Source organism: Diospyros lotus, chromosome 7 (genome assembly GCF_014633365.1).
Source record: "Diospyros lotus cultivar Yz01 chromosome 7, ASM1463336v1, whole genome shotgun sequence".
NCBI lineage: Eukaryota > Viridiplantae > Streptophyta > Magnoliopsida > Ericales > Ebenaceae > Diospyros > Diospyros lotus.
In genome coordinates this window covers 19,390,435-19,410,301 of record NC_068344.1, presented here as the reverse complement: position 1 = coordinate 19,410,301, position 19,867 = coordinate 19,390,435, and the positions used below count along the sequence as shown (strand labels likewise).

The 19,867-nt window shown below is 38.8% G+C and overlaps 1 protein-coding gene across 7 annotated transcripts in view; it reads left to right on the top strand.

The window, feature by feature from the left end:
- The first annotated feature begins 1,255 nt into the window (after positions 1-1,255).
- The window catches only part of LOC127805982 (serine/threonine-protein kinase CTR1-like), a 71,956-nt gene continuing 53,344 nt past the window's right edge, over positions 1,256-19,867 (top strand). Inside the window, exons 1-5 of one of the 7 annotated variants that reach the window (XM_052342885.1) lie at positions 1,257-1,610; positions 4,103-4,170; positions 4,294-4,404; positions 4,494-4,638; positions 4,825-4,928. In XM_052342885.1, coding sequence (XP_052198845.1) covers positions 1,320-1,610; positions 4,103-4,170; positions 4,294-4,404; positions 4,494-4,638; positions 4,825-4,928 — 719 coding nt within the window. In that variant the 5' untranslated portion in view covers positions 1,257-1,319. Of the gene's footprint in view, positions 1,611-4,102; positions 4,405-4,493; positions 4,639-4,824; positions 4,929-19,867 lie in introns of all 7 variants that reach the window. The other 6 variants (XM_052342889.1, XM_052342886.1, XM_052342883.1 and 3 more) reach the window with 6 other exon arrangements.

Sequence of the window (19,867 nt, the reverse complement as noted above, 5' to 3'; positions counted from 1 at the left end):
ATCAAGGAGGCCAGAGGACTTGGAGACATCTTCAAGGTTAAAATGCCCTGATGGCCGTCTTTGGATGGTCCTGGAGGGGGCTTCGGGGCCATCGGGTGGTTTTAGTTGAAGAGATCTCGAAGGTATCTCCTGACTTATGTAAAGAAACAGGTCAGACCATCCTAGGGGACCCATTAGGGGACTCGGGTGACTATTTTCTTGGAGACTCTTCGGGGAGCTCAAATACATCGAGAAATCACTTAAGACTTAGGAATTTTAGGGTACCCTACAATACTTTTATAAAATCACACAAAAATTAAAAAAAAAATATAGAATATTTTTGGTGTTAGCAATTGGATCAAGGTTTTAAACTCTCATGATTGTAGGATTGTTTATGCCAAAACCTTGATGGATGGGCTTTTGCAAATGACATGGAGATGGTCGTTTGGTGGCCAATAAGGGAGAAAAATAAGAGAAAGAATGAGAGAGTTATTGGTTTTACTATTTATTAAAATCTATGTGCAATAAGAGGCAAAAGAGAAATGAAAAGAAAAAAAAAATGTTGAGAAAAGAGAAAAGAAAAGAATTGTATAAATATATTTTATATAATCAATCATTTCCTTATTATTTGTCTATATAAAGGATGTCCCGTTTAATAAAAAATTATTTAAAATAAAAATAATATTTCTTTTCGGTTATTGATAAGTTAAGTTAGTTTTTAATAATTTATGAATATAATTATCATATTCCTATAATTTAAGTAGATACGAGATATAGAATTTTTTTTTTTTGGTAGTCGAAAAGTTTTTTGTTGAAATATATTTTTTATTTTAAGGAATAAGTTATTTGTCCAATAACAAATGAGATTAATGATAAGTAACAATAGTATTAATTTTAAGGGAAATCCGTACTATTTTAAAAAGAAAAAAATAATAAATATAATTTAAATAAATTTTGAAGATAATATGTAAAATTTATTCTTTGTTAAATCATTTGAAAACTGTAGCAGAAAATACTTTGAAAAATTTTAAAAAACAAATTCAATGCTGGATGCGTTCAGTCATTTATCATCGCCACTTGCGAAGAAGGGTCACTGTCACGGCATCCCAGCGCGGGCGCACGAAAGAGCGGATAGAATCAACGCACCCCATTATTCTCTTTCTTTCTCCCAACACGTCAGTGTCCATCTTCCAGAAGGTGCCACGTCTCTGGCCCCCCCCCCCCCCCCCCCCGCGTCTTCCGTTGTTCAATGTATCCGTACCTAATCTCACTTTTCTTGAGACCCATCCCACTCCTACTAGACACCTCAAAGTGCACGAACCTGTAGTAGTTTGTTTCCCATGGAAATCGCGAATTATTTTCCCGGGAAACAAAGGGGCCGGTCGGTCGAACTCTCGGACAATGATTCAGGGTTTTTGTCTGATAATTCGTTCGAGTTGGAGATGTTTGATGGAGCGGGCTCCTTCAAGAGCTGGGCTCAGCGGACGGAAGAGGGCTACCAGCTGCAGCAAGCTCTGGCGCTCCGCCTCTCGTCGGAGGCTACTTCCACCGACGATCCCAATTTCTTGGACCACGCTGTCGACGGCAGGGCCGGTCCGGCCTTCGCGGAGGTCCTCTCGCATCGTTTTTGGGTAATGCAGTTTTCTCGGTTTGTTCTTTCTTCGTCCGAGAATTGGATTGTATGGACAAAAATTGTGGGGTTTACATTTGCTGATTGAAATTTCTGTATTGTGATAAGTTTGTGATTATTTGGTGGGTAATTGTCTTACACTGTGCCCTATATTTCGAGGTTAATTTGAAATCAACCCTTGGTCCTTCGGCTGAGGAACATGTTAGCCTTACTTCCGTACATAATTTAGTTTTATAAAAAATCCTTAAGTTAATTTATAAATAAAGTTTACAATTTCATAACCACTTTTTTCCAAAAGAAATTTCATTTTGCGAGACATTTTTGATGTAGACATTATAGGGGGTGGCAAATAGGTGTATGATCTGTTAACATGACTCGAAAATGGAGTTTGGGTTTGGCTTAAACTGGCTTGTGTTAAAATCGTGTTAATATAAACTTGACACTGAACTATTCGTGTAACTTGAAATGACCTATAAACTTGTGTATCTTGTAGAACCCATTTTAAAAAAAATATATAATTATTATTGTTGAAATAAAATTTTAGTGTGCAATGAACGATGTTAATTGTTTTGTTTATTTTTTTATTGTTGAAATATAATTTGGATTATATTTTGTATTGAATTTTTTTCCACATTTATTATTGGAAATTTAGAGTTAGTTCATATTGGATATTGTAATGAATTATCAATTTTATGATGTGTTACTAAATAAGACAAACAAAATTAAATTCTGTCATGCCCGTATTGGGTCAAAATCAAAGACACGCAGATTTAATGTGATTCAATAATGTGCCTACTCCACGACGGGAGGAGCAGATGTCCACTGTGAGTAATGGATGCATGAGATGAATTGTTTCACTTTTAACCCAAAACCCCAATATGCCAGTCTCACCAAGATATTTGTAATGCTCATTGCTCACAACTTTGCACTCAAATTTTCACAACACTAAATACCCCACCATAATTTGATAATCAGGTATGACTCTATTTATAGAGAGAATAAGATAGGTTAGATATCTTAGCTAAACTCATGGAGATTTGAATTGATTACAAAAATCCTATCTTTATCATACTTTGGGTTGGGTTATCCAAATCCAACTTCAATGCAATCTCAACAATTTCTCACTGAGATTCACATCTATCTAAATTCACTTTTTTTTGTGTTAAATAAGATAAGTAAGGGGTATTGGTGTAATTAACTTAAAATACTTGTATATATATATATATATTCTCTTGTATTATACATTTTGGAATACACATTATTTTATTCACATTTGTTACAAAAATCTTATCTTTTTCATACTTTAGGTTGGGTTATACAACTCTAAATTCAAGTCAATTTCAACAATTCTTTTCACCTTGGCTTGAATTCTTTAAACTTAGTGACTTAATTCCCTTTTCACCTGTAGATGTAGGCAATTTGCCTAACTGCATTAAGTTTGTGTTTCTTTAATTTTGATTCTGTGTAAGCCTGACAGAATTTAGTATGCCTTATATTCTTAATAAGTGGCATCAGAGCTGATTACCTGACTGATTTTGATTTTATGTAGGTATGGAAAAATTTAATTCTATATGTCTTATTCATAGGTAAATTCCTATGCGTGGATATTTATTCAACTACCTCTTCTGATGGTGCAACAGATAAAAAATGCAAAACTCTTGGGAACCAATGTAAATGTTTAATCTCATAATGCCAAATGTTTTTCTCTTTGGGTAATAATTGACCCAATGGATACACATTGCAGTTAAGAGTCATCTTAGGATAGCATCTAGGTCTTTTCCCAAATCCAATGAATTTAGGATTACCATATCAGTCATAGCAATAGGAATCTCAAACTGTTGAGAACTAGAGTCATTTCTCTAGTTGTTAGATTCATCCTAGCTCACTCTAGTGGACAGATCTTTTCCTTGAACTTCATGCCATCACCGTAGCTAATACATCCAGTGAAGGGAATCTATCCCAGCTATCCATTGAGAAACTAGAGTAGTCCTCTAGCTGCCAGGGTCACCTTGGCTCCACCACAATGGATGCGTTTTTTTTGTGGACTTCATTTAATATTGCCCTTTTGTGCTTACAAAATTTATATTTTTTCAATAACTTGTGCCCAAACTTTTGTATACATTTCTTTTTAAAATGTTCTCTAAACATTTTTCAAGAATTATTCTAGACATTATAAATGGAGACTCTTCAACTAGTTCTTCTTTGAATGATATGTTTTCATTTTTATTTATTTATTTTGTATGGATCTTTTAGATAATCATTTCCATGTAGGCATATTTTATATATTTATTCAGTACTTAGCCCTACTTTTCTACTGTTTTATTGGTATGTCATAATGCATTACATTGATTTTTCTTATAAATGTATGTGTTTCATAGTTTACTTGTCTATTAGAATATATTTTGTCATATCCACACCTTAGGTTTGTATTGTTTCAAGCTCATGTACCACCAACTATATGCATATGGTTTTCACAAAATCTGTTTTCAATAGGTGAATGGCTGCATGTCTTACTATGATAAAGTTCCAGATGGGTTTTACTTGATCCACGGGATGGATCCGTATGTATGGTCTTTAAGCAATGATATACAAGAGAGTGGTCGAGTTCCATCTTTTGATTCCTTGAGGACTCTTGATCCTCATGACAGTTTGTCAATTGACGTAGTTTTGATTGACAAATCTAGGGATCCTGGTTTGAAGGAACTGCAGAATAGGGTACTAAACTTATCTGGCAGCTGGATTACTGGAGCAGATGTGGTCAATCAGCTTGCTGAGCTTGTCTGTGATCGCATGGGGTAATTTTTCTCACTTTCTTTTTCTTTTTAATGCTCAGAATAAGTAAATATTTTCAATGATTAATTGTTCCAACATTTCATGTCACAAGGGGTGCAGCTTCATCAGAAGTACATTGTCTCAGTACCCGCTGGAAAGAGTGCACAGGAAATTTGAGGAGTTGCCTAGGCTCAATTGTGCTTCCAATTGGAAGCTTGTCTACTGGCTTTTGTGTTCATCGGGCTCTTCTATTTAAAGTAAATATTTTGACTTAATTTAAGTTAGTGAATTGCCTTACGTGTTCATATTTTGATTTCCTGTAATTTTTAGTTTTTATTATTGTTAATGGAGTTGTTCAATCTTCGCTTCCCTGCCTTATTTTCATGGTGTTTGCTCATATGCACCTACAGTGTTAATTGTTTGTGCAATGTGCATTCGTGTAGGTGTTAGCTGACATGGTAAACTTACCATGCAGAATAGCTAAGGGGTGTAAATACTGCATGAGAGATTTCGCTTGCTCCTGTCTTGTGCAATTTGAAATTGGCAGGTATGCTGTGTTCAATTTGTTCAATGGCCACTCATTGATGCTGTCTTTTGATTTATTTAACTTCCAAATGCCAATCTTCAAACATTAAGTTGTGGACTTGACACATACGCTGTTCAACTATTACTCAGAAGTAATTTACCCTACTGGGTATTGGAGTTAAAATTTATACCCTTGTCTAGAAAAGAAAAAAAGGCTGATTTAGAGTAACCACATAGACCTGGTAGTCATTATGATGCAAAACCCAAACCAAAGAAACAAGAGTAATCTCGATCACTCGTAACCAATAACAATATTCAATATTATTCATCGAAGTCTACTCTTCAATACTTCACTAAAGGATTATTTATAAATAACTAAAAGATAAAAACCTATTCTAACTATGTTTTCTTGATATAATCTAATTAAGATTATAAGGTAATCTCGATTTAATTTGGATTCCGGGAAATAAAAGAAATTAAAAGAAACTAGAAAACAAATTAAAATAAAGAAACTAATAAAACAATATTGATTTCTACTTTGATGCCTAAAATATTGTTTCTCAAAATATTTGTTTCTATGATCTTCATTATTCTCCCTCGGTTGAAAAGAACTCGGTCCTAACGAGTTAAAACTATAAATACCACTCCAAGAGCTTAGGATTGGGACTCAAAAATCCCCTTTAATAATCTAAGTGTTATTTGAATCTGGTCGATCTTTCCATTTGACAAGAAAATGGCGATAACCACCATCATGAGAAGAGGCCACAATCCCATTGTCAAGCCCCACATCAATCACATCCTTTTGTTGCAGTATGCTCGGGATACAAGGAACCTGGTGACTTGTAGGAACACCAGTAGGCAAGAGAGGAGGCTCAAATGTGCCTTGGTAAGGAGTTAAATATTTGGGAAATTCTATTTGCAACCATGATTTTTACTCTTCGTAGCCAAGATTGCCCCTTTGGATCAAAGTGCCCTCGGCACTGTTCATGCTCTCTCTCTCTCTCTCTCTCTCGTGCAGTCGTTGGTTGCCTCGCCTCCCTCCATTGCCATCACTTCTCTCTCCCTCCCTTCTGCTTTGTCGCCATCACTTCTCTTCCTCCCTTCCTTTCAGCCGCCGTTGCCCGAGACCGACCATCCCCCCTCCGCCCCTCCATTCCTCTCGACTCTCTCTCTCTTCCCCTCCTCCTCCCCACTCCCTCTCTCCCTCCCTCCCTTCTAGATGGCGACGACCGCTAGCAACGCGGTTGGCGGCCATCGCCATTGCCGTGCTCGAACCCTAGGGTTCGGGGGCTTTCGTTGCCCCCCTGAACTGGTGATGGCCGCTGACCACGTTGCTGGTGGCCGTCGCCATCTAAAGGGGAGAGAGGGAGTGGGGAGGAGGAGGAGGGGAGAGAGAGAGAGAGAGAGAGAGAGAGAGAGAGAGATGGGGCCGAGAGGAAGGGAGGGGTGGAGGGGGAATGGTCGACTGCGGGCGTCCGCGTTGCTTGTAGCCGTCGACGGCCATAGCTGAGAGAAAGGGGGGGAATACCGAGAGGAAGGAAGGGGCGGAGGGGGAATGGTTAACCGCGGGTGGCTGCGTTGCTTGAGGCCATCGACGACCATAGCTGAGAGAAAGGGGGGGAAGAGAAGCAATGACGACAGAGGGAGGCAAGGTGGCAGCGGCTGGCTGTTGCTACTGCTGAGAGAGAGAGAGAGAGAGAGAGAGAGAGAGAGAGAGCAAACAGTGCCAAGGGCACTTTGGTCCGAATGGGCAATCTTGGCCACGAAGAGCAAAAACTATGGTTGCAAATAGAATTTCCCCTTTCACATTGAAAACAAGACTAATATTCATATTATTAGGTAAGTTGAATAAATAAGCTTTAGGTCCAAATTTTCAAATGATAGGAAATGGGCCACTAGCTCGAGCATGTAGTTTCTTGAAGGAATGTTTAGGGAAGCGCTCAGGGCGAATACGGACCATGATATAGTCACCTTTGTTAAATTCTCGAACCCTATGATGTACATTAGCAGCAAGTTTATAGTTAACATTACTCATTGTAATTTTCCTTCTAATCTCAGCATGTATGTCATGGATGTGTTGGGAAAAAATTTTAGTAGGCTCAGAAATTTGGGTATTTGGGGGTAAGGACACAAGATCAATAGGGGTGTGAGGGGAGTAAACATGAACAATCTCAAGAGGACTTTAACTAGTGGACCTATTAATAGAGTTGTTATTAGCCAAGTTTAGCAGTTGGCAAAACCAAATCCTAATTACAGGCTTCTCTCCTACAAGACACTGTCAGGAACCTAGGTTTAACCTTGGGTTTTAAGAGGAAATTGAAAGAAACCGAGGGAAAGAGAACAGAAAGGGGGGGAGAAATCAAAGGAACAGAGGAAAAATTCAGAAAGAACAAAGAAAGAGAGAGAGATAGATTAGGGGGAAATTAGGGAAGAAATTGAGAGAGAAGTCTGGAGATCTGATTATCGTTCAACTATCCTATTCTCCAACTGATTTAGCCTATTTATAGGCTTTTCTATCATTTAGTTATAATAACAACTGAAAGGTATAATCAGTTTCAACAAGAAAGTACAACTAGAATGAAATACATATAATATATAATTACTATTATATCCTTGGGGTTGTGGCAATTCCCCTTTCCTTGAGAGATTTATTGTCCCCTAGAAATTATAGCAACTGGCCACTGGATTCTTCATCTAATCCCTGCTTTCTCCATCCGGTTCATCTTTTTCTTTTTCCTTTCTTTCTTCTAAGCCTTTTCCTCTTTTCTCTTATGTTCCTTTTCTTTTGCTTTTCCTGCAAATATAAAATGTAATCTTCAAAGATCTCCCTCTCAAAGCTCTCTTCTCTAATTGATCTGTAAGTTCCAATGATTTTCTTGACCTTAATGCAGAAATTACACCAGTGAGTTTTAGCAATAAGTATTCTGGCAACAACCTGCTCTTCCATCATCCTCCGAATCGTATAACAGTTTTTCTATTCAGTCTGCTTCAATTGTTCCTTCTCTGCCAAAACTAGCATTAGAAACTGGTTTTACACCATCTGAAATGATAGCAAGACTGTCACATTGTTCAAAATAAAAAATATTCAAAACAACAGTAAGATATTCTCCTGCTGGAAGTGTCTTATCCTTCTTGATACCTAATTTAACCAAAGCTATGGACTCCTCAGCTGTCATGACCCCAACCCCAACGATATACTAGTAAATGTCTAATACAGGTATTTATTTCTTCTTGTTCTTGTCGTACTTTAGGCTGCTATAGTAGTTGTACCTTTCAGTTGTATTGTCACTGAAATGATAGTAAATCCTATAAATAGGCTAGAGCAGTAGAGAATCAAGAGTTTTGTGGAATGATAATCAGATTGTCTCTCTCAAATTCTCTCTCTCTCTCTCTCTCTCTCAGTTCTCCCTAATTTCTCTCTTATGTTCTCCCTCAATTCTCTCTGGTGTCTTTGACTTTTTTGTTCTAATTCTCCTTCCAATTCTATCTGTTCTCAGTTTTTATCTAAAAAAATCCTAGGTTAAATCTAGGTGTTTGACATCAGCCTTCTCTGGAGTCAAAGATAGAGGAACAATATTCTTAGGACCGTCTTTCTCAGAACCATTACTCTTCTCTTTGGCTATGTCCAGTAAATCCTCAGTTGCTAGTTTTGCATTGACATCAGGTATTGGAGGAGTACCTTATAATCTTAAAGAACAACACACTTATAATCTTCAAAATTCAAAGTTGATGTGCTTGTAACCTTTCCCAACTTCACAACATCTTTTCCTTCTTGCTTGCTGGTGTACACCAAAGGTTCATCTTAAACAGATTTCTCCTCCAATGGTGTCGCAATGACTTTTCCAGCAACTGCCATTCATGACTTGGCATCTCCGACTATATTTATAGCCGGAATATCTAATGACTCAATGTCTTTTACCAATTTTGGTTGTTGCTCTTCTTCCTATAAGTCAGGAGTCTGAGGAAGGACTCCAGCACCGGTATCCTCCTTATTAGTACTTTCCTAATCAAAACACTCCTTCTCAAGATCAAAAGTAGTCAAAGAATCATTGCTCCACAATTTTAACATATATAAACCAACCAGGAATGTACACCCGGTGATGCATGGATGCTACTAACCAACTAAGTACAATCTTTACAACATAAGAAGGAATTACATTACTGTTTGACCTCTAGGAATGTGTGAAATGCACCCCCCCCCCCCCAAAAAAAAAAAAAAAAAAAAAAAAAAATTCTTATCCTCAAGAAATTACAAAAGTTGGGAAACTTGAGGGAATTGTCTGAGAAGATCTGGCAGGTATTCTCAAGTTGTGTGATCAGGGTGCAGATGGGTCCACCGCACCAAGACTTGGGTTAAAGGTAGGGAAATTTGATAGATTACTCTCTTCTTTAGCACTGCAAGCAGCTCCACTTTTTCTGATGAGTCTTCTTCTGGAGGAGGGAGGCCCAAGCTAGTCCGATTAGTAGGCCCCATGGATTTTTTTGACAAGGAGACATGAAAAACCGAGTGAATTAGCACTCCTTCCTGTAACTGCAGCTTGTATGCAACCTTCCCTACATTGGTCATTATAGGAAATGGTCCATAGTCCTTGGGACTTAATTTTGTCGCAAGGGTTGTAGAAAAAAGCTGCTGTTGGAATCTTTTGACCTTCAAATAGACCATGTCCCCCAACTTGAAAGTTCTCTCTCCTCCTCCTCCTTTCTGCCATTTGCTTCATCCCGTTCTTTGCTATCGTTAATTATTTCTTTATCACCTGGAGTGCCTCTTGTCTTTGTTGCAAGTACTGGTCCAACGGCATTTTAGTACTTGAGTATTGCATGACAATAGGTATCATGGGTGTGCCATGTCCCCAAGGGTATAGTAGTAATAGATAATAGATGTATTCCTTTTTTTGGTACTTGTAGTTAGTTTGGATTGAACCAGTTGTACTTAGAAGTAGCTCGCAATTGGTACTTAGAAGGCAAATCACTGCTATCTGGATCAGTATATAAGACTGATCCAGCATAATTCATAGGTAGGAATGAATAAATTTGAAATATTTCTGATTTCTCTCCTCCAAATTCTCTCCATCTCTCTCGATCTTCCCCTTTTTTACTTTCTATTCTTCTGATTCTCCCTACATTTCTGCTAAATTTCCCCTTCATTCTTCCCCAAATTCTTACCAACTGGTGAGAGAACTCTGACAGATCTCCAGGATTTGACAGGGTGGTTTATATCTGAAGAGTGCCTCAAATGGGGATCTCTTCAAGGAATGGTGGAAGTTATTATACTACCATTGGGCTAGTGGCAACCACTTGTTCCAACTCTTTTGGCTCAGAAAAGCAAATGCACCTGAGGTAAGTTTCTAGGCATTGGTTTACTCTTTCAGTTTGTCCATCTGTTTCGAGATGGTACGTCGTTGACATGTGTAGCCCCACTCCCAATTGTTTGAATAGCTCCTTCAAAAAGTTGCTGGTGAATATTTTGTTCTTGTCCAAGATGATAGACAACCCATGTATCTTCACCACTGAATCTAACAGCTGCCTTGCTATCGCAGGGGCTGTAAAGGGATGAGCCATCCTTATGAAATGGCTAAATTTCATCAATTTGTCTACCAGTACTAGTACAACATTCTTCCTTTCTGACTTACACAAGCCTTCCACAAAGTCTATAGAAATTTGTTGTCACTTCTGTTTCGGTACGTCAAATGGCTACAACAGTCCTGGATAAGGGACCTGCTCATGCTTACAATGCTAACAAATAGGGCTAGGGCATAACACATATTTGGTCACATCCCTTTTTTGCCCAAGCCAATAAAACAACTGCCTTACCTTGTGGTTAGTGACATTTAAGCTTGATGGTCCTCCTATGGGTGATTTGTGCGATGACAACAGGATCCTCTACCTGAGCTGGTCATCTTTTCCTATTAGCAACCTTCCTTTGTACCTTAGTAACCTAGTCGACAAGGTATAACCATTTCGATTGGTGGGCTGAGTTGTTAACTAAGTCGCGAGATCCTTTGCCCGTGTGGTTTGCTCATAATTTACTATTATTTCCTTCACCCAATCAGGCCCCACGATTGAGATAGCTTGGCAACCCATTTTTCCTCCTTCCTTGACAATATATCTGCCATTGTGTTTTCTTCCCCTTTTCTGTATTGTATGATGTAGTCAAGGCCTAGTAGCTTATTCACTCCTTTTTTTTGTAACTAAGTATGTAGCTTCTGTTGCATCAGGAATTTGAGGCTCTTATGGTCAGTTTTTATTACAAACCAGTTCCCCTCTAGGTAATACGTCCATTTGTCCACCGCCATTAGCACTGCTATCAACTCTTTGTCATAAATGCTTAGTCATAAGTGTTTTAGGGCTAAGGCTTGGCTAAGAAAAACCAAGGGTTTTCCCTCTTGCACCAACATTGCACCTACCCCCGTCTCACAAGCATCTGTCTCCAAAATAAAAGCTTAGTAAAGTCAGGTAAGGCTAATATAGGGGCCTGTGTCATTGCTGCCTTTAGTGTGTGAAAGGCTGCCTCTGCTCTTGAATTCCATCCAAAGCTATTCTTCTTGAGTAACTTAGTCAATGACTTGCTCATAACACCATAATCTTTGATGAACCTCTTGTAATATCTTGTTAAGCTTGGACCCCCTTCAGTCCTTGACAGTTTATGGTTTTGGCCACCCCACCATGACAACAATTTTCTTTGGGTCTGTGCTCACCCCTTCCCCACTAATTATGTGGCCTAGGTATTCCACTTTCCTCTCAGCAAAAGCACACTTGGACCTCTTTTCAAATAGTTGATTAGATCTGAGGATTTTGAAGGCTATTCTTAAGTGGCTCAAATGTTGGTCAAGAGAAGGGTTGTATATGATAATGTCATTAAAAAAGACAAGTTTTCTCACATAAGGGTTAAAGATGTGATTTATCAAGGTTTGGAATGTGGTAGGGGCATTAGTTAATCCAAATGGCATAACTAAAAATTCATAAAGGCCTTGATGAGCCCTAAAGGTAGTCTTAAGAATATTTGTTGGACTCATTCTAATTTGGTGGTATCCGGATTTAATAGTGGCTCTAGATAATTCATCTAGGAGATCCTCTATGATTGGAATTGGGAATTTGTTTTTGATGGTGAGGGAATTCAATTGGTGGTAATCTACACAGAATCGCCAAGAACCATCCTTGTTTTTAACAAGGAGGACGAGGGAAGCAAAGGGGCTTTGACTCGGTTGGATTATTGATTTGGTCAACATTTCCTTGACCAGCCTTTCTATTTCAGCTTTTTGGAAGGGATAATACCTATAGGACTAGAAATTCACATGCTCTATATTGGGTTTCAAATGGATAGTATGATTTAAGGAATCGATTTGTGGGTTGGGTGGAAGGTTCAACAAACAAACCTCAAACTCAATCAACAATGAATGTAAAGGGTCACAAGGTTGTACCTTGTTGAGAGAATGTAGTGTGGAAGCAGGTTTAAGCCATGGATGGTCCCTTCCTTCTGCTGCTGCATTTTCTCCTACATCTCCCTCCTCAGCCCTCGACTCCATTGCATATGTGGAAAGCAGTTGGGCTATGGCAGCTTCCCCATGCTGAAATAATTTTTGCATCCTTCGGCCTGTCACCAAATTGCATCACCCTCTTCCAAACTCCCTGTTAAGGTTAAACTCTTCCTTGCCAATTTGAAGGTTACTTCCAGCTTATTGAAATCAAAAATCAAGGGCCTCACTGTTTTCATCCAATCCACCCCTAGCACAATGTGGCAACCACCTAATTTTAAGATCAGCAGCTTCGCAGTGAATTCATGACTTTGCATCATCCATTTGAATCTGGACATTTGAATCTACTTACCATTTTACTGCCATTGGAAATCGTAACCGCTAAGGGAAGAGTTGCCTGCATGGGACATTGCAAGTTTAAGGCAGTATCCTCATCCAAGAAGTTGTGCGCGCTTCTATTGTTGATGAGGATCATCACTCTCCTCTCTCCCACTGAACCTTTCACCTTAATTATCTTTTCTAACGGGTAGCCTTCTAAGGCATGCAATGGTATCTCCCCACCTTCCTCTCCAATATAGCTCCATTTCCTGTAGCCTCCAATTCACATGCATCCTCTACTCCTCCTTCCTCTTATTCTTGACCCTCCATTTGCAATAACTGTTTCCTACATTGATGTCTGGGAGAATACCTTTCTCCACAATGAAACCAAGCTACCGTTTCTGTTCCACCGAGAGGGATCTAGGGGGGGCTTGGGCATAGCCTTAGGAAGCAGGTTACCCTTATGTCCTATTTGATGGCCAGGCTTAGACATGCCGCCTCCACTATTATGTAAGCTGCTCCCAGCATATCCCTTAGATAGGGTTCTCTGCTTCTTAAAAATTGCCTCTAAGGCTAATTCCTAGAGCTGGGCTTTCTCTGCAGCCTGTTTGACGATGGCCGACCATAACATCTTAACGGTTGGTCTAAGTTCATCACTTAGTCTGCTGATAAAAGTAGACACAAAATATGGCTAGCCCAAGTTAGGATGAGAGAGGATTAGTAATGAGCAATGACTTCAACTCCTCAAATCTGGTTTGGTAATCCTCTATTGATTCGTCTTGCTTTAGTTTGTTGAATTCTTTTATGACGTCTGTCATTGTCCTTTCCCCAAAGCGATCACAAAAGTCTACCATGAAATCATGCCAAACCAGATCGATTCTCCTTTTGCTTCAGCCCCGAAACCACGCTTCCGCCACATCATTTAGGTTGGCGGTAGCCAGATTCACCTTTTGGCCTTCTTCCACTCGGTAGTGATGGAAGAACAACTTATAGTGTCAAACCCACCATCACGGCTTGTCACCTTCAAATGTCAGAATGTCTAGCCTCAGCATTGGGGTGTGATACTGATTCACATGTGCTCCCCTAGTGGAGTTTTCTGGTACAAATTCCGATAATTCCTTTGTTTCCAAAGGATCAGGAGCTTGCTGCAGGATTCTTGATCCCATTAGAATCGGAGCTGAGGTGCACCTTGGAGGGAAGTTCATCAGCAAACTTGCATTCAACAATCGTGAGAACATGCTCAATACAGTACTTAACTGTTGGCCAAACCCAAAGAACTCTTCTTTGAGGCTCGTGAAATCCGCTCAAAGGTTAGTAACCCCCTCTCTAGTGGCCAAATTTTCTCACTTCTTCAATTCATCTCCTCCCGAGTTTGGTGAAGGCCTAACCCCATCATATCCAACTTACCCTCCAACTATTCTTGATTCTGATGAAGACACATCTCCAGACCATCCAAATGAGTCTCCAATTGCTTCATTCTTGTCCCTTCTTCCATCATTCAATCTACTAATCGCTTCTCCATCTAAGGGATCATACCTGAAAGATCCCTTGTTAGATCTGGGAATCTGATAAATGGTATCAAGGCAGCGGCAAGGAGCAGGTTGAGCCAGCAACCCAACCCAGCAACCCAGCAACCCGCAATCCAATTACCCAGCAACTTCCCCCTTTTAACTTACTCGTTCAGCCAGACCAACTACAATTACACAGCCCACTTTGCTGTCAACTGGGCCACTAACCAGTCCAAACTACAATTACACAGTCCACTTTGCTGTGAACCCGGCCACTAACCAGTCCGAACTACAATTACACAGCCACTTTGCTCCAGTCCAAACTACAATTACACAGTCCACTTTGCTTTGAACCCAGCCACTAACCAGTCCAGCATTGCAGGAATAATATTTTCTACCTAAAATTAAATTCAACCTTATCTTGGATAAAGGCATATTTTTTACATTGAAATTTGATTAATATTCATGTATTGGGTATCTTTAGTAAACTATTTTAGCTCCATTTAATTTTCTTTCATAGCCAATTGAGAAAGAGAGAGAGAGAACCCCTCGCTCCCCCCCCCCCCCCCCCCCCCCAAAAAAAAAAAAAGAAACTATTCGTTGCATCTTGAGCATTATTTTTTTTTGTTATTGATATTGTCGTTTAAATTAAATTTCTCGGTCTTATTTTGCATCCTAGTAGGTTTCTTATTTGCATTTAAGTTGAATTCTGAGTATTCTCAGAATTCATTTTTTATTGCATCACTCATTTGCCTTTCCCCGTTACTATTTGTTTATTTGCCCATGGTCCCCATGAAACACCAACGGTCCTTCAGTTATTACACAATTCCATAAAATCCATTAATACTAGAACGGACAATCTCTCGAGTCTTTCAAATATAATGGGAACATTTACTAAAGAGATAACACAAGTCCTCAAAATACTAGGTAAGCAAAAGAGAAGAGATGATTTTGTAGAGTCCCCCCATTCTAATAAGTTAGTACATGGTGCACTCAATACCTTGGGATACCCATTGCTTCCAATAAGATTCTTCAGTCACATGAGACATTATCTCCTTTTAAACCTAGGCAACCCCATGATAGAAATACATTTCATAAAGCACCTAGATATGATGGTAGGTGTCTAAACTTTGAAGAATCTATAGGTGGCAATCCTAGAATCAACGCACATCACAAAAGGAATCTAGAGAGAGAATATAGGCAATCACCTCCACCCCATAAGAATAGATAGGTGGACAATAGAGAAAACAATAGGAATGTGAAAGTGGATGTTCAAGAGTATGAAAATGGGTTAGACCCTAATGTGTTTTTAGATTGGTTAGATGGCATGGAAAATTACTTCACTTGGTATAATATGACTAATATTGAGAGAGTTCATTTCGCCAAAATAAAATTGACTGGCTCTACAAAGAAATATTGGCAAAATGTTCAACATAATTTTGATAGATTAGGTGAGCCTCCCATCACCCAATGGGTAGTCATAAAGCAAAAGTTAAAGACAAATATTTACCCTCTTCCCATAAGGGTCAATTACAACAACTGCTATTGGTCAAATTTACGTGTTATTGAATACTTGACCCAATTTGAAAATCTTCTCATTCGATGTGATTTAAATAAGGATTCTTTCTTTACCATGCAAAGGTTTATAAATGGATTGAGGATGAACATCTAGAAAGAGAGAGATTATGTTGCACTCCCTCAAGAGTATAGAGGAAGTCTATCATAAAGCCATTCAGATAGAAAAATCCCTTAAAGCCCCTCTTGTTTGTCAAGTGTTCACACAATTATCTAACTCCCGTCCATTAAGGTCCTTTCCTCCACCATCGCTTGGAGATACTATTGTTAGTAAAGCAATCCCTTGTTCAACCTCTAGGGATAGCTTTGCTAGGAATAGAAATTTTTCTTGGTAGGAATAGAAATTTTCCTTATAACAATTCCCAACCTAGTACTTCCCGTCCTCATAACCCTTCCATTCAATGCCACCATTGTCATAAGAAGGGTCACATAGCTACTCATTATCCTGAATGTGCCTTAATTCTTGAGCAAGAGCAAGAATTTACCAATCAACTTGAGGACAAAGATGGAATTGTTAATCCACTAGATTTTTTCGAAGGAGAGGAAGCAACTGATAAAATCTTGATTTGGTAGAACAACTTAACATTGTGAGGTGTGTACTGATTGAGAGTGTTTATGATGATGAATGGAAACACACTAGTATTTTTCAGACATGCGTTTCGAGTGGTGAGAGAACTTGTATGCTAGTATTGATGGGGGTAGTACCATGAATGTGGTTTCTAAGTCTGCAATTACTCTACTTAACCTTAAGGTATAACCACGTTCAAAACCATTTAAAGTTGCTCTAGTGAATAAACAAACTTTACTAGTCATTGTAAGATGTCTTGTTCCTATTCAATTGAGTGATTACAAAGATAAAATTTTCTGTGATGTTTTACCTATAGATGTTGCCCATATTCTTTTAGGTCACCCTTGGCTTTATGGATTTATGAATGGTTAGTTATGCCCTTTGGCCTGTCGAATGCTCCTAGTACTTTCATCAAAGTTATGACACAAGTACTCAAACCTTTCATAGGAAAATTTTTGGTTGTCTACTTTGATGACATCTTGATCTTTTGCAAGTCCTGAGATGAGCATCTAAACCACCTCAAACAAGTGTTCCCAACTCTTAGGGTTGCCAAATTGTATGTTAACCTTAAGAACTGTTCCTTTCTATGACCTCAAATGCTATTCTTAAGCTTCATTATCTTTGCCCTGGGTGTACCTGTTGACTCGGAGAAAGTTTGAGCTATTAGAGAGTGGCTTAAACCTAGGATAGTGTCAAAGATTGGTAGTTTCGATAGCCTGGCTAATTTTTATAGGAGATTCATTAAGGGATTTAGTAATATCATGGCTCCAATTATAGATTGTTTGAAGAAAGGAGAGTTTTTGTGACCTAGTTTAACCAATAAAGCCTTTAAGGAAATCAAAGAAAGGATGGCCATAGTACTTGTCTTACAACACCCTAATTTTAGTAAAGTTTTTGAGGTTGCATATGATGCATCTAGCATTGGTATTGGAGGTGTTCTTAGTAAAGAGGGTTGCCCAATAGCATTCTTTAGTGAGAGACTCAATGAAGCTAAATAGAAATATTCCACTTATGAAAAGAGTTCTATGTTGTTCTCCTGTCTCTTCACTGTTGGAGGTACTATTTATAACCACAAGAATTTGTTTTATATTCTGATCATCAGGCATTAAGATACTTGCAGTCTCAAAGAAGTTAACTCATGCAAAGTGGGTAGAATTCCTTAGTGAGTACGTCTTTGTCCTCAAGCATTGTTCTAGGGTAGATAACAAAGTAGTTGATGCCCTTAATCAGGTAGTTAGTCTTCTTCAAGTGATGAGTACAAAGGTTATTAGTTTTGATAAGGTGAAGGGCACTTACCCTAATTGCCTTTATTTTGGCTCTATTTATCTCCAGGTTAATTAAGGTAATCATTGCCCCTTTGTTGATTTTGTCATTCATGATGGTTATCTTTTCAAAGGAACTAAGTTTGTGCATTCCACATACTTCATTTAGAGACTTTCTCCCATGGGAAATGCACGCAGCGGGATTAGCTGGTTATTTTGGAAGAGATAAGACTATTGCACTTATTAAGGATAGATTTTATTCTGTCTTTGAAAAGGGATGTCTCTAGGAACAGCGTCACATATATCAACTAGCTAAAACTAGGGAGAACAACACAAGTTTGTACGCTCCTTTTCCTATCCCACATACCCCTGGGCAGGATATGAGTATGGATTTCATTTTAGGTCTACCCAAGACTGTTAGGGGACATGACTCAATTCTGGTAGTAGTGGATAGGTTTTCTAAGATGTACATTTTTTTCCTTGTAGTAAGTTCACAAATGCTTCCCACATTGCTAAATTGTTCTTTAGAGAAGTTGTTAAGTGGCATGGTTTGCCTCCTTCAATTGTATCTAATAGAAATATCTAATTTGTTAATTATTTTGGAAGACACTATGGAAAGTATTTGGGGCAAGTTTGAAATTTACTTCTGGCTTTCATCCCCAAATTAATGGACAAACTGAAGTTGTGAATTGTAGTTTGGGAGACTTGCTTAGGTGTCTGTCACAACCCCAAAGATATAATAGTAATTATATATAATATGTATTTCTTTCTAGTTGTCCTTTGCTGTTGAAGCTGATTGTACCTTTCAATTGTTATTATAACTGAAAGATAGAAAAGCCTATAAATAGGCTAAATCAGTTAGAGAATAGGATAGTTAAATGATAATCAAATTTCTGGATTTCTCTCTTATCATTTCTCTTTCGATTCCCTCCCTGATTTACCCCTAATCTCTCTCTTTCTCTGTTCTTTCTGAATTCTTCCTCTGTTCTTTTGATTTCTCCCTCCCTTTCTGTTCTCTTTCTCTCGGTTTCTTCCATTTTTCTCTTAAAACCCTAGGTTAAACCTAGGTTCCTTACATTTGGCATCAGAACCAACTGTTCTTGGCTGTGATTCCAATGATTATCGATCTTTAATTGAGGCAGACCCAGGCTATCCTAGAGGTTGTTTTCAGAGACAGATCCAATTGATTCTCTAAATTCACAGCAAAGCAGCGGTCCTCGGTTACTAAATTGTAATCATGACGATTTTGGAAGGTAGATCAGAGCTGGTTGATTCTCGATTGTGATTCGACAATTCTTAGCAACAGTTCTAGGTTTGGATTTTGAAGGCAAAGTGTAGTGCCCCACATTTCTGAGGCCACGACTTAAAAATATAAAAAAAAAAAACATTACTTTCCATGTGGTATACCCCAAGTTATGGTTTACTTCATGCACGTCACACGCTTATGCTCACAGAATGCAAATGGCCTTCAGACTTGCACATGTCAATATGCTCAACAACATCATATGCAGTATCAAGACCCATAATGCCTATCAACCATACGTTGCCCTCTTTGGCATGGCAACACACGCCTACCCTGTTCGGACATCCTCGACACAGCGATAGCAGTGCCCTCGGCCGAGGGGACAGATACTGTCATGTAAAAGCAACTTACTTGATATACATATAATCACATAAATATCATGTCATGCATGAACATATGATTCCACCTATTTTATGCAACCACCCATACCATTTGACGCACACAACTAATATTATAGATCATTAAACCCATATATGTATGGTCCCGACACACTTATGGCATTAGGCTCCAACCCAATACTTACAGGTCGACACATTAATATTTCATATGATTCCGGGGTCAGGTTATGAACCCCTGTATGGCGTAAGTATTTGTACTTCACTTTCAGGATTAAGGGCAACGCCTGTCATTACTTACACTATTGGCTGGTCCAGAATATTCGGTAATATTAAAAATTGAATGGAGGCTAGTCAATTGACCGCCACCACCATATGAGTCAGTCATGCGGACACACCGGTATTGCCCCAACCACACCAAGTCTCTCCAACTCTCTAAGAATCTAGCCCACATCGGTTCGGCATCATTCTTAAGGAAACAAGGCGATACAAAGTCCCGTGATGATTTGAAGTAAACATCGCAAGGAGTCTTTTATTTAACTTACAACTCACAAGTTATAAAATGGTGACCACGCGTATTCACGAATTTAATTTTTGGAATCGAATCAGGGTAAGGGAGG